Source organism: Myotis brandtii, unplaced genomic scaffold (assembly GCF_000412655.1).
Source record: "Myotis brandtii unplaced genomic scaffold, ASM41265v1 scaffold536, whole genome shotgun sequence".
Taxonomy (NCBI): domain Eukaryota; kingdom Metazoa; phylum Chordata; class Mammalia; order Chiroptera; family Vespertilionidae; genus Myotis; species Myotis brandtii.
Window position 1 is genome coordinate 285,252 of NW_005369967.1, and position 13,601 is coordinate 298,852.

Below are 13,601 nucleotides of genomic sequence, written 5' to 3' on the forward strand. Positions count from 1 at the left end.
CCAGCCAGCTCACTCCCAACTGCTCCCCCGTGCCAGCCTGATCGCCCCTAACTGACTCTGCCTCGGCCCCACCATCATGGCTTTGTCCGGAAGGACATCCGGAAGGCCTCCCGGTCTAATTAGCATATTACTCTTTTATTAGTATATTTTATTATAGATAACAAAACATCTGCAGCAGCCTCTGCACAGGAGCAAAGTTTCAACCAGGCTTTCTCTGTTGTGTCTGCTATCTTCATCTTTTAAAAAAATTTATCTTTATTGTTGAAAGTATTATAGATGTCCCTCTTTTACCCTCATGACCCCCTCCACCACATCCTTCATCTTTTGATACTATGTAAAACAGGGCTAGCCATTCTGGAGCTTGTTTTTACTTTTCTCCTTCTTTCCCCCTTCTCCCTTCTTTCTCTTATCCTGTTCCCCATTTTTTCTCTCTTTCTTCCTCTTTCCCCCCCTTTTCTTCTTCCTTTCTTTCCCCTTTTCCATAGTACTTCCTCTTCACACCTATTTTTTTTAAAGAGTATCTGCCATGTCATCCTGTGTTTTGGTTTTGAGGAAGGAAACCCTACTGGGTCCTGTTAAGTAAAATGATGGTGGAGGAGCTTTCTAAAATTCAACCTTAATTTTTTAAGCATGCTATTTTTAACATGACCAGTTAAGCTGGTTCTGAGATCTGGGTATCAGGCTGTAAACTGATAGTGAAAAATTGATGAGATGTGCATTTATGTAGAATTGGCAGAATCTAGCTCCTCCAGTAACTAAACTTTTCTTTTCTAGCATTGGAAGGAGTTTTGTTTACATTAGATTCTTGAATGGGAGAATTAGACTTGGATGCATCTCATTCTTTCTCTGCCTTTCCTTTGTGGTGCGTGTGGTAGCAGAAAATATTACCAAGTTTGCTCTGGTGTACACATCTGTCTACCCTGGGGTAGAAGTTTTTTAGAGACCACCTTGAACACACAGAGATATTGTCTCAAAGACCCTGAATGGAAGAAAGCACCACATTTATTTGTTGCATTCTACTGAATTTGTAGAATTTTTTTTGAATGGCTTTAAAATATTCAATAGAGACTTCTAGGCAAAGAGCAAAACAGGGCAATTATCGCAGTACTTACGAAGATAAGCTTTCCTTCTCTGTAACTGTATAGTAACTATCTGTCTTTGCTTCATCTGTCAGGACAACAGTCTGTAAACTATGTATCTTGATATCTTTTCTCCATTAAGTTTTCACACTTAAAGGTTTATAAATACCCACAGGGAAATGGTTTCCTAAAGCACTTAGTAGCTTACTTGTGCCACAGCTATTGTGTTGTCCTTACTATTTGCAACCCCATTGTTCTCTGCTGGAGGAGTGGAAAGGACAACTCCATACCTTCTTAACTTTGCTATGAAGATTTTCCTGTTTAATATGGTAAGAGACAATAATTTCCGGTCTTGGCTTTTAAAAATAAGAATGCTTTTCAAGGTGTGTTTTTTTTCATGATTATTAACTATGCCCAGAGTCTTCATTTTAATTACGACGATGCAGTACTTCAGTTCTCTTATTTGCTTCATTACCTTTTCTGCTTTGGTTCTGAAAAATAATTTTAGAGAAATAAAATCAGATTGTTTCCAATATGCTGAAATGCTTTCACCACTGTTGATGAATCTTTTCTTCATTACCAACACAAAGATGGATACTGTAATTTTAAAAAACAAGTGAAAAATTGTTTAGTCTTATGATTAGATCAGGCAAAGAGCATGTTAATATTTAACTTACCTGGCTCATTCCTTTGTTTTTTTCCTGACCTCCTTTGTTGGAAATAGGAGCTATCTACCTAGGGCTTAACTCTTCCCTACAGAAGGAATGTTGTTAAAGAGGAGCTGGAAGGATTCCCAGAGTTCCAGTTTTTAATCCTTAAGTGTGTAAGTTCTTCAACCATAAAAAGATGAAAGAACACATAGGGTAAAGCTCCTTGATGTTGGTTTGGCAGTGAAATATATATAAACACCAAAAGCACAAGCAACCAAAGCAAAAATCAACAAGTGGACTACATCAAATTGAAAAGCTTCTGCACAGCAAATGAAACAATGAACAAAATGAAAAAGTAACCTATGGAATGGGAGAAAATAAATAGTTGCAAACCATATATCTGAGAAGGGGTTAACATCCAGAATATATAAGGAACTTCATAGTAAAAAAAAACACATAATGAAAATATGGACATAGGAGTGGTCAACAGATTATTAAGCATCAATGAAATGCAAACACATGAGATGCACAATGAGATATCACCTTATACCTGTTAGAATGGCCGCTGTAAGAAAGACAAAAGATAGCAAATTTGTTGAGAATGTGGAGAAAAGGGAACTCTCATGCACTGTTGGTGGGAATGTAAATGGGTACAATCATCACGGAAAAAAATATTTGCTAAGTGATATAAGACAGAAAGACAAATACTGCATGATCTCACTTACATGTGTAATCTAAATGAGTCAAATGCATAAAAACAGAGTAGCACAGTAGTTACCAGGGGCAGGAAGGTAGAGGAAATGGGGAGATGTTGGTCAAAGGGTACAAGGTTCAGTTATGTGGGATAAGTTCTAGAGATCTAATGTACAGCCTGGTGACTAGTTAATAATACTGTATTACATACTTGAAATTGGCTAAGTTGGCATTGTTTTTGTCTAAGTACATGAAATTCAGTTGAACTAATCGTTTATTAAGCATATACTACTTGCAAGAGATGCCTGGAAATAGTATGTTTAGCTTATTTTGACTAAATTTTTGTTGTTGTTAATTTAGCCTGTTTGTGCAATGTTTTGGTCTATAATTACTGGGCAGAGAAATGAGGGAAATTACATTGTGGCTGGAAAATTTTCCTCTGTAGAGGCTTTTATTTGTGTGTACAGAAAATGTAAATAGTCATGGCAAAGGCTTTATCTGTGATTTAATTTAAAAGCCATGGAATCAGTACCATTTCGTAATATTACATCATTAACTTACAATTACTACTAATTTACTAAGTGAGGGCAGTAGAAAACCTCTAAATCCTAGCAGTGCCAAAGTAATATAATAATGGCTGTTGTTTACTAGTCAATTCAAAATTATTATTTTTTTAGCAAAGTAGAAATTAAGCTGGCTTTCTAATTTGAACTATGTCCAATAGTAACTTTCAGTATTTTAAAGTAAAACATTTCAGCATTATGATGGTACCATTAGTGAATTAGTAATCATTTAGGTTTAAGAGATGCTGCTTTCCTTAATGTGCCATCTTAATTAGAGTCAGATTGATTTAAATGTACTTCCCAATGTTGATTTACAACTATAGGATAATGAGAGCCAATATAGCTTTTAGTTCTGTTGAGATAGGGTCATTCTTGGGAATTAACAGTATCAGAAGAAATGCCTCAGAGTTTGCTTAAAAAAATATACAAAACTGAAGAAAAGGAAACTGAATACAGAAGAACCCTATATTAAGTCCTCATTTTTTAATTCATATATACCAGTGATGGCGAACCTTTTGAGCTCGGCATGTCAGCATTTTGAAAAACCCTAATTTAACTCTGGTGCCGTGTCACATATAGAAATTTTTTGATATTTGCAACCATAGTAAAACAAAGACTTATATTTTTTATATTTATTTTATATATTTAATGCCATTTAACAAAGAAAAATCAACCAAAAAAAATGAGTTCACGTGTCACCTCTGACACACGTGTCATAGGTTCGCCATCACTGATATATACTATGGTGATAGCTTTGTTGCAGAATTATAACTGTAAAAATGTTATGTAATACTTAGCTTATAAGGGCTCATGATTGGGCCACCATGTAGCACTAAATACAAAAGGTATTGTATTTATCCACTGTGAAATAATGTTTCTTAATATTATGAGGATAAATGAAATATGTTTGAATTAGCTTTGAGCATACAGTATGTCATTAGTTTCATAGTATTTTTGCGAAGGAAGGATAGGTGAGCAGGGGGCAAAGATTATGGAGGGAGGTCATTTTTGTCACAATATTTAGTTTACAAATTAAAGCAAAATCACACAATTGAATTAATAACAAAGCCTGAATTAGAAAAAACTGTCTCTCAAGCCTCTCCTTGCAAAGTTCTTTAACTAGAGCATGTTGTTCCAAGTAATTTTGACAAATTTGCCTCATATTTTTAAAACTTTAATAGTCATCACCATTGCAAGGAGCAAGAATGTATGTGCCTTTTTAGGAGTCTGACTTTAAGGAGACCCTATATACAAAAATCCCACATTATAAATATGATTTATAGAGTTCATAGTTTTACTTTGCTCTTCACAATTATTCTTTACAATATGGACTTCCATTGACTAATGAAAATAGTACTTTTTTCTTAGCACTTTATAAACACAATAAATTATGTATTTTAAGGTTTAGCATAAATGCAGTTTTATTCATAACTCTTTCCAGTCCACCTGAAAGTGATTTTTTCCCAATGGAAGTCCATACTGTTCCTTAATTTCTTGTTTATCACAGTCTTAGAACATTCAAATAATCTATTATTATAGTTATTGATACATATGATTTCTTATTCTATTGGATTATCATCTCCCACATTTTATTGTATATATTAAGTGTTTAATAAATATTTATTAAGTAAGCAAAAGTTTACCTAAGTCAGTGAGTGAAACTCAAGGCAGAAGAAGAGAAAAATGAGTGAGATTCTCTCCCAGTGGACTAAGGGGGAGGGGGATTACATTTTCAATCTGTATTTTCCCAATCTTTTACTCCCAAATAAGAATTACTTCCTAGTGAGCCTCCTTTTAAAAGGACTATATTGTAATCTATGCACATAGCAATTGTGTGTGTGTGTGTGTGTGTGTGTGAGAGAGAGAGAGAGAGAGAGAGAGAGAGAGAGAGAAGGAGAGAGAGAGAGAGAGAAGGAGGGAGTTCCATAAAAGGTGAGGGAGGGGAAAGATAAAAATAATCAGAATATAGAACAAAACAATATGCCTGCATTCTTGCATAACTGGTAGAGAAATATAAAAGGGAGTGTGCATTAGGCACACTAGAAACAAAAGCAGATTTTATAAAAAATAGCTACCCTATTAAAGCGTCATTAAAACTTCTTTTAGTATTGAGGCCCTTCTGTATATTCTTTTTTTTGCCTTTTTATTGACTTATTGGGGTGACATTGGTTAATAAAATTATATACGTTTCAGGTGTATGATTCTATAATATGCTATCTGTATATTGTATTGTGTGTTCACCACCTCAGGTCAAATCACTCCTTCTATATATTCTTGCTTCTGAATGAGACATGCTTTCAAGTTTTTGGCAGACATCAACCAGGGTCAATGGTAATTGACAAAAACTAGCCCCTTCCCTCTGATACCCATCACACTGTTGTTTGTGTCCATGAGTTTCAGTTTTATATACCACATAGATTGTCAAATTTAAAAAGTGACAGCAGTCAACACAACAAAAGCCAGATGGTATGAATGAATCAAAATTATACCTTTTTTTTCAGATCTGCCAAAAATATATATTTTTTGGTGTACTGCAGAATTTTAGTAATTAGTTTATGTGTGCCATGAGATGAAAAAGGTTAAAAATCGCTGGTATAGGTTCTGCTTTGATAGAAAAAGGCTAGCCTGCACGGCACATTGGAATGTGGAAAACAACCTCTTCTGAAAGTAACTGTTGCATATTCCCTTCTCAGCTTTTCCTTCAGAAACATTTTACAGCCTCGCTGTCGTAGCCTTTGTTTCTAGGGATCTCTTCTTGACAAAACAGGTAATATCCTTAGAAAAAGTGGTAGATTTGTGATTTGTTGACTGCTTTATTCAAGGCTCATATAAATTGAGAATTAGTAGTTCCTTTGCTTCTTGCTTTGTGGAAGAGAAGATTCTGTCCCTGAACACATCCATTCTTTCTCCTCCCTTTCAGACAAAACAGCTTCAAAAACTTCTCAGGCTAAGGAGTCCTTGTCAAAACAAACTTTTATTTGAAGAACTAAGATGCTTAGGGATGTTTAGCAGCAGCTTATATGAATTACAGCAGAATTGATATATTAGAGTGGAAAAAAGAAATTCTCAAATTAGCTAAGCCCATTTTACCTACTGTTAGATAGTATTAAGTGTACATTATCCAGATAAAGCTGGATTCTTTGCTTTATAAAATATACTGGATCAATCCTGGCTTATATGATTTATGCACTTTCTATTCATCTCAGAGCAAATATAAAAATAGGTAAATGAATCTCCTAATTAAAAAGTGGCTTACCACATTCTCAAGACAGTTAATATAGAACATGTTCTGCATTTTATTGTGAAAATTACTAATAACTGTCAAAATTGGTGTGTTTTTTTAAGTTCCATGACTGATATTTTATAGTTGTTGAACTCAGATATCCTTTTACTCAGTGGCTTTACTTCCATAATGATTTTGTTCATGACATCTAGAACTCTGGAGATAGGTGGAATTAGTAGGTATATTATAATTTTTCCTTTAAAATGACTTCAGTTTCATCAGGGAATGTAAGCTCAGAATGCTGAATTGCAGCTGAAATAAATATCTCAGTGTACACAGCTTTGAGTTCAGAGATGTTCTGCATGATAGAGAAGTGAAAATAGTATTCTTTTAAATGTTACTGCTTAATTTTATGTTTGTTTTGTGGTGTTTCCCAAGTAACTTTTTTTTCACTGCCATCTCCCTAAGTGTGCACATAAAATATTCAGTAAATTCTTTGAAATTTGATCTTTAAAGCTCGATTCTTTGCCTTATAAGATATACTGGATCAGTCCTGGCTTATATGAGTTATGTACTTGTCATCTATGAAGAGAAGTTGCTCTGTACAGCTTATCTTCACCTTTATTTCTCTTCCTCCCTGACAGAATCCCAAGGACTGCAGCAAAGCCAAGAAGCTAGTGTGTAATATCAACAAAGGCTGTGGCTACGGCTGTCAACTCCATCATGTGGTCTACTGCTTCATGATTGCATATGGCACCCAGCGAACACTGATCTTGGAGTCTCAGAATTGGCGTTATGCTACTGGTGGGTGGGAAACTGTGTTTAGACCTGTAAGTGAGACCTGCACAGACCGATATGGCATCTCCACAGGACACTGGTCAGGTAAGAAGCCTGTGTACAGCATGTCAGATTCTCTGGGTTGAACTGCCACATAACCAGATCATCAGATTTCTTTGTACAACTTTATGGCTCATAGTCCTCTTTTTCTCTGAATCCATGAATGCTGTGCATTATCCAGATAAAATCGTTAAAACAATATTTTATTTAAAAAGTGTTTCATGATCTATTTCATTTTTTATGTTTATTTTCATCTGGATTTAGCAAAATCACTAAGCTTACTCAAGGAATGCAATTTACTCTTACGATGATGATGATGGTGATGGTAATATACCTTTCACTTTTTAGGGTGATTCCACACTATTGACTTCAGTTAATTCTCATAATTATCTTGTAAGTAACATTGACCTGAGGTTTTAAAACTTCAGCATGCCTGAGACTCACCTGGAAGGCTTGTTAAAACAGTAGGTCTGGGTGGGGCCTGAGAATTTGCATTTCTGACAGTTGCCAGACCCAGGGACCAAACTTTGTGAACCAGTGAGGCACCTTTATCTCTGTTTTACAGTTAAGGACAGTGAGGCCTAATTTGATTATGCAATTTTACATTTTATTCAGGAAACATTTGATAACAAATAGTGTGATTAAGGTACTATACTAGGCATTATAAGAGATATAAAGATCAATAAGAAATTTCTCTCCTAAGTTCTAGAGAGAATAGAATATATAGTTTCTTACTGCAAGTCTATTTCTACAATGATGATCTTTAAACAAGGTCTAAAATTGGGCTACCTTTGCTAAAAATACTGGCTTTAACCCTGACCGGTTTGGATCAGTGGATAGAGCGTCGGCTTGCAGCTTGAAGGGTCCCAGGTTCGATTCCAGTCAAGGGCATGTACCTTGGTTGCGGGCACATCCCCAGTAGGGGGTGTGCAGGAGGCAGCTGATCGATGTTTCTCTCTCATCAATGTTTCTAGCTCTCTATCCCTCTCCCTTCCTCTCTGTAAACAATCAATAAAATATATTTAAAAAAAAATAAAAATTAAAAAAAATACTGGCTTTATCATTTTGTAATTCTGAGCAAGTTACTTAACCTAGACCTTAGTTTCCTCATCATTAAAATGAAAAGTAATAATTTACTTACCTCTTTGAGTTGTTGTAGGAGTAAATGAAATAATACATGTGATGTACTTAACACAGCACCTGATATATGAGCTCTATTAATTGTTAGCTATCATTAATAGCCTTTACTCATTGAAGAAATACACATTGAGTGTCTACAGTGTGGAAAATACTGAACTAAGTTATTAGGTGAAATGCTGAGCAAAACAATAGACTGTCTCTGCACTCACATTTTGTGGGAAGTCAAACTTTTCAAAAGGCTGAGACATTTCAGTTAATATAATTTCTCACGGAGCTGACCACCTTTTTTCACAAGTTAAAACACTAGATGTGGAATAGGGAGCCATGTCATTGGCAGAGTGATAACTTTAGTTCCTTTGTTTCTTTTTGCCTCCTTTGGAAAATATCAGATAATACCTGACGCTTCACAGAAGTGGTCAGAAAAGCTAATTGGATAATTTCTATAAAGTGCTTTAAAAGGTTCTATATGGACTTAAAGTATTATCTTGTGATGTGAGTTTTGTCTTCATTAAGGTGATTTAAGAGCCTTACTCTATATATCAAAAAGTGAAAAGTTGGCCTCACTAGACTTATCAAATTTAGTGTATAGCTAGGCCTTGCCTGTATGCTACAACTAGTTATTTGGTTTGTTTGATTTTTAATCCCTATATATTTTGTACATACAGGATATGAAGATTAAAATGACTTGAATTTGAAACATTCAGAATTTCTTAATCTTAAAATTAAATAGGTTCTAGAAATCATCCTTTATGTGGAATCTAAGGCCTAATAGATAATAAGTTACTTATACAACTTATAAATAACAGAGCTCTGGTTAGTACTCTTGCTTGTACCTACCTCCAGTCTAAGTCCTTCCCAGTATACACATGCCAGGCACCTTACCTAACAGAATAATGATCAGAAACATAGAAACTCCTAAATGTTTGGGAACTAAATAAAATGACTAATTGTAATATCTCTACCCTCTTATTTCCCCTATCCTGTAACTTTTTCCAAACTTTCCATATAATTTCCAGTACTGAAAAGTTGTCAGTGGTATTTTACTCTGTCATTTGCAGTTCCTGATTAAAGAAGTTATTTTATCATGGTAGCACAGAATTATAATTTTAATTAAATAGATCTTTCCTTTATCACTACAGGTATTGTATAAAATAATATATTTTTCTTCATGCCAGTCAATTAAACTGCCTTTTAGACACATTTAATTAATTAAACTAGTGATTATTTTCAATATGCTTGCAGAACTTATCATAACTAAAATAATTTAGATGATAATCTTTTTTTTTTATATTTTTATTGATTTTTTACAGAGAGGATGGGAGAGAGATAGAGAGCCAGAAACATCGATGAGAGAGAAACATCGATCAGCCGCCTCCTGCACATCTCCCACTGGGGATGTGCCCGCAACCCAGGTACATGCCCTTGACCGGAATCGAACCTGGGACCTTTCAGTCCGCAGGCTGACGCTCTATCCACTGAGCCAAACTGGTTTCGGCAAGATGATAATCTTGAATATAAAAGAAAGAAGAGATTTATGTTTGAGCATAGCAAAGTATGGTTCCCATCCACTTCTGTTTCTGTTTCTATGTTAGTACATTATCTATGTATGCACCTTTTGGAAAAACTAGCCCATTTCTAGATTTAGAGAAACAGAATGAAATTTAATAAGGTCTTTGACATTAATTCTTTAGTTATCCATACATCAATTGTATCTGTTATTGTTCTGACTTGTACAAAGAATCTTGGGATATTTCCCTTGGCACAACTGTCACAAAATTATTATTGTTCATATGTACTTGACATGATGTGCCTGCAGGTGGAATTTAGTGTTCAATTCCTGTTCAAATCTGTCACCAGTACAGGAATTAGTATACAATCTGATTATTTCAGTAGCTAAATCATACCTTGTAGGTGGAGTTCTATTTTTCTTCTTCATTATTTTATATTTGCATATGAAACCGTGTCCTATATAGTAATTTGGTCAAGTGAAGCAAAATATTAAAAATTATGCTTCCCATTAAAAATTATCATAATATTTTCCATCATCTATTGATGTTTATTCTAACATTGCTGATAAAATAATCAATTTAATTTCTTATATCACAAAATGTTTCCTAAACCTAAACTAACTATATATAACAGGTGTGACTCTTCCTAATAGATTACTTATGATAATTCAGAATGGGAATCTTGGTATTTAATGGTTTGAAGTATCTTTCAACAGTTATCAATTTGTTTAAAGTACATTGACTGTTGTAGGCTATGTATGAGGACCAGCTTCTGAAATGCTTTTATAGTTGATATAAACACTCTTGAATAGATGACTTGGCAATAGAGAACCTCAACCATTTAAACTTAATTTTCTGCTGTTGCTTTGCTTTCTTTTATAATTCTAAAAATTGAACATTTATTTAGATTAGCAATTAAACCAATTTGGCTATTTTGTATTTCTTTCTCATCTTTTTCCCACTGTCTTAATAAATATGTAATAAATTGAACTGAATTACTTAGTTTGATAGATCTAATTGACAAACATTCTTTTAAGTGAAAATAATGACTAGTAAGAAACAGTGTTTGTAGATGTGATAAAATCTAATGCCTTTGAGTGTCTGATTTAAGTACCTGCTTAGGTAGATTGCCATTTGCTATAGTATTTAGTTATCTAAACTGGACGGTTACTTTTTTCCCATACCTCATTTAAAAAAACTCTTGCTCAAAGAGTTTTATTTAGAATCTTTATATGGAGGAAGCCTTAAAATAAGAATAATTTTAGAAAAGAATGTGCTATGTGCCAGACACCATGCTGGGCTACATGAAGGAGGCAGGCAGCTGAATGAACAATTAACATATATTGAGATATGGGCAAATTGATAGTACTCTATCAGTAAATTTAGTTAAATCCATCCCCTCACATTGTTACACATTTTTTTCTTACAATGAGAATTTTTAAAATTTGCTCTTAGCAACTTTAAATTTATAATACAGTATTGTTAACTATAGTCACCATGCTGTATATTACATCCCCAGAACTTGTCTTTTAATTGGAAGTTTGTACCTTTAAACCACCTCTCCCCTTTTCTTGAATCCCTGCACCTCCCTGCCTCTGGCAACCACCAAACTATACTCTGTGTCTGTGAAATTATTATTACTTTTTAGCTTCCACATATAAGTGAAATCATATAGTCTTTCTGTTCTGACTTATTTTACTTAGAATAATGCCCTCCAGGTCTGTCTATGTTGTCACAAATGGCAGGATTTTCTTTCTTTTTCATGGCTGAGTAATATTGCAAGATAAATGGATGGATGGGTGGATGGATAGATAGATAGATAGATAGATAGATAGATAGATAGATAGATAATGTGGCTTAGAATCTATAGGCATAATATGCTAGTTAGGATAGGCTATGGATATGCTTCTCTGTAGTATTTTTACAGTAATATTTTCAACCTTTTGTGATTAAATAATAGAAACTTGAAATAAGTGCATGTAATATTTTAGATTCCTTATGCTGATGAAACATCTTGATTTCTCTGTTTATATAATGTGAGAGAAGGGGAAAGTACACTGGACTTTCCATATTTAATCTTAGTTCTATTGTTTTTAGCTTTCAAAACTTCAGTAATTATAGTTTCTGAACCCCAGTTTAGCTCTGAAAAACAAAACAAAACTCATGATATTCAATGCCTACCTCCCTGTCCACATTTATAGGGCTCTAATCACAAGGGGAATATGATTAACAGGTATAAAAGGTATTAAGATGATTTTTCACATACAGTTTATGTTCTTTATCTGTGTTCAGTAAAACACTTTAAGAAGCACTGTTCTATTGAATTTTTAGCTGTTTATTATATGTTGAGGGAGCCTCCAGATGGCAACAGGGCCTAGATCTTCTGGGTTATTTACACAATGCCAACCACTTGACCACAGCATAATAAATGCAATAAAAGAATCACATAAAATCCACCTTTCCTATTCCAGTCTAAATCTCAAACCATTACTCTGTAAGCTATGTCAGGCACTTTTACTAAGTTGTAGATTTTTTGCCTGCCCTGTGTAGCTCAGTGGTTGAGTGTCAACCCATGAACCAGGAGGTCACATTTCGATTCCCCATCAGGGCACATGCCCACTTTCGAGCTCAATCCCCCAGTAGGGGGCATGTAGGAGGAAGCCAATTGATGATTCTCTTCATTGATATTTCTATCTCTCCCTCTCCCTTCCTCTCTCTGATTTCAATAAAAACATTTTTTTAAACATTGTAGGTTTTTAAAAAAAATCTCTTAAGATTGAGTATTTTTAGCAATATATTCTGCCCTTTTTGCACAAAGTTCTGGTAGAACCAGTTTAGAGATAAAAAAGAGGTATAATTTAGGAAATAGGAATATATAATTAGCATCAAAGTCATTATGGAGTAGAAACTATTTCATTTGAAAAGTTTTCTAAACCCTTTCAGAACCTATTTAAAGTTGCTATCTTCTATATATATAAAAGCCTAAGCAACTGTTCGACCCATCACTATGATGTGCACTGACCACCAGGGGGCAGATGCTCAACGCAGGAGCTGCCCCCTGGTGATCAGTGCACTCCCACAGCCAACCTCCTGCAGCCTGCCAACCTCTCACGGTCCCTCCCCAAACCCCAGCTGGCCAAGGAATTCCACCCGTGCACGAATTCCTGCACCGGGCCTCTAGTATACTATAATTCAGGTGCTCTTATTTCCTGTGGGATGTCTGGGCCACAAGCTTTAATACGTGCCTCAGAAATTATCAGTGTTTTTGTAAGTACTGATATACCTTTTATGTTACAAGTGGGTTTCTTAAAGATTTGCTACACATTGAGTTATTAAATATCAAGTCATGTTTTAAACATTCCAGTGGTGCTATATAAATGATTCCCAAAGGAAATTCTTTCATAAAGAATATTTTTGCTAATATAGGATAGTAGTCTCCTGATTCATCACTAGTTTCCTCCTTCCCTTCTTTAAATGTTTTAGATTTTTCTGTTTTCCTGAGACACACCTATGTAAGTCTTTGAAGCTCAGTCACATTTGACTTTTGATTCAAACAAAGTATCTACACTAATAAAAGAGAAACATGGTAATTAGCGTACGACCGCTACCCTTTTCATTGGCTAATCAGTGAGTATATGCAAATTAACTGTCAGCCAAGATGGCGGCCGGCAGCCAGGCAGCTGATGGAGCACGAGGCTTGCTTGCTGCAGACTCCAACGTTCCCCGCCTAACTTGCCAGCCTCTCAGTTGCAACTCTAAGCAACTATATACTATGTTGCAAATAAGAAGCTAAACAAAACCCCAGAAAAGGGCTTCCATTCAGCCGGGCTCGGACCGCAACATTGTATCGATGTTTTCAGCAGCGAGGCCTCAGAGCTAAAGCTGGCCCAGAAAAAAAAAAAAAAAAA

General features: G+C 34.9%; 1 protein-coding gene across 10 annotated transcripts in view; it reads left to right on the forward strand.

The window, feature by feature from the left end:
* The window catches only part of FUT8 (fucosyltransferase 8 (alpha (1,6) fucosyltransferase)), a 232,794-nt gene that overhangs the window by 173,720 nt on the left and 45,473 nt on the right, over nucleotides 1-13,601 (forward strand). For all 10 annotated transcript variants that reach the window (XM_014549149.1, XM_014549150.1, XM_005877902.2 and 7 more), the window contains one exon: nucleotides 6,853-7,090. In XM_014549149.1, coding sequence (XP_014404635.1) covers nucleotides 6,853-7,090 — 238 coding nt within the window. The remainder of the gene's footprint in view (nucleotides 1-6,852; nucleotides 7,091-13,601) is intronic.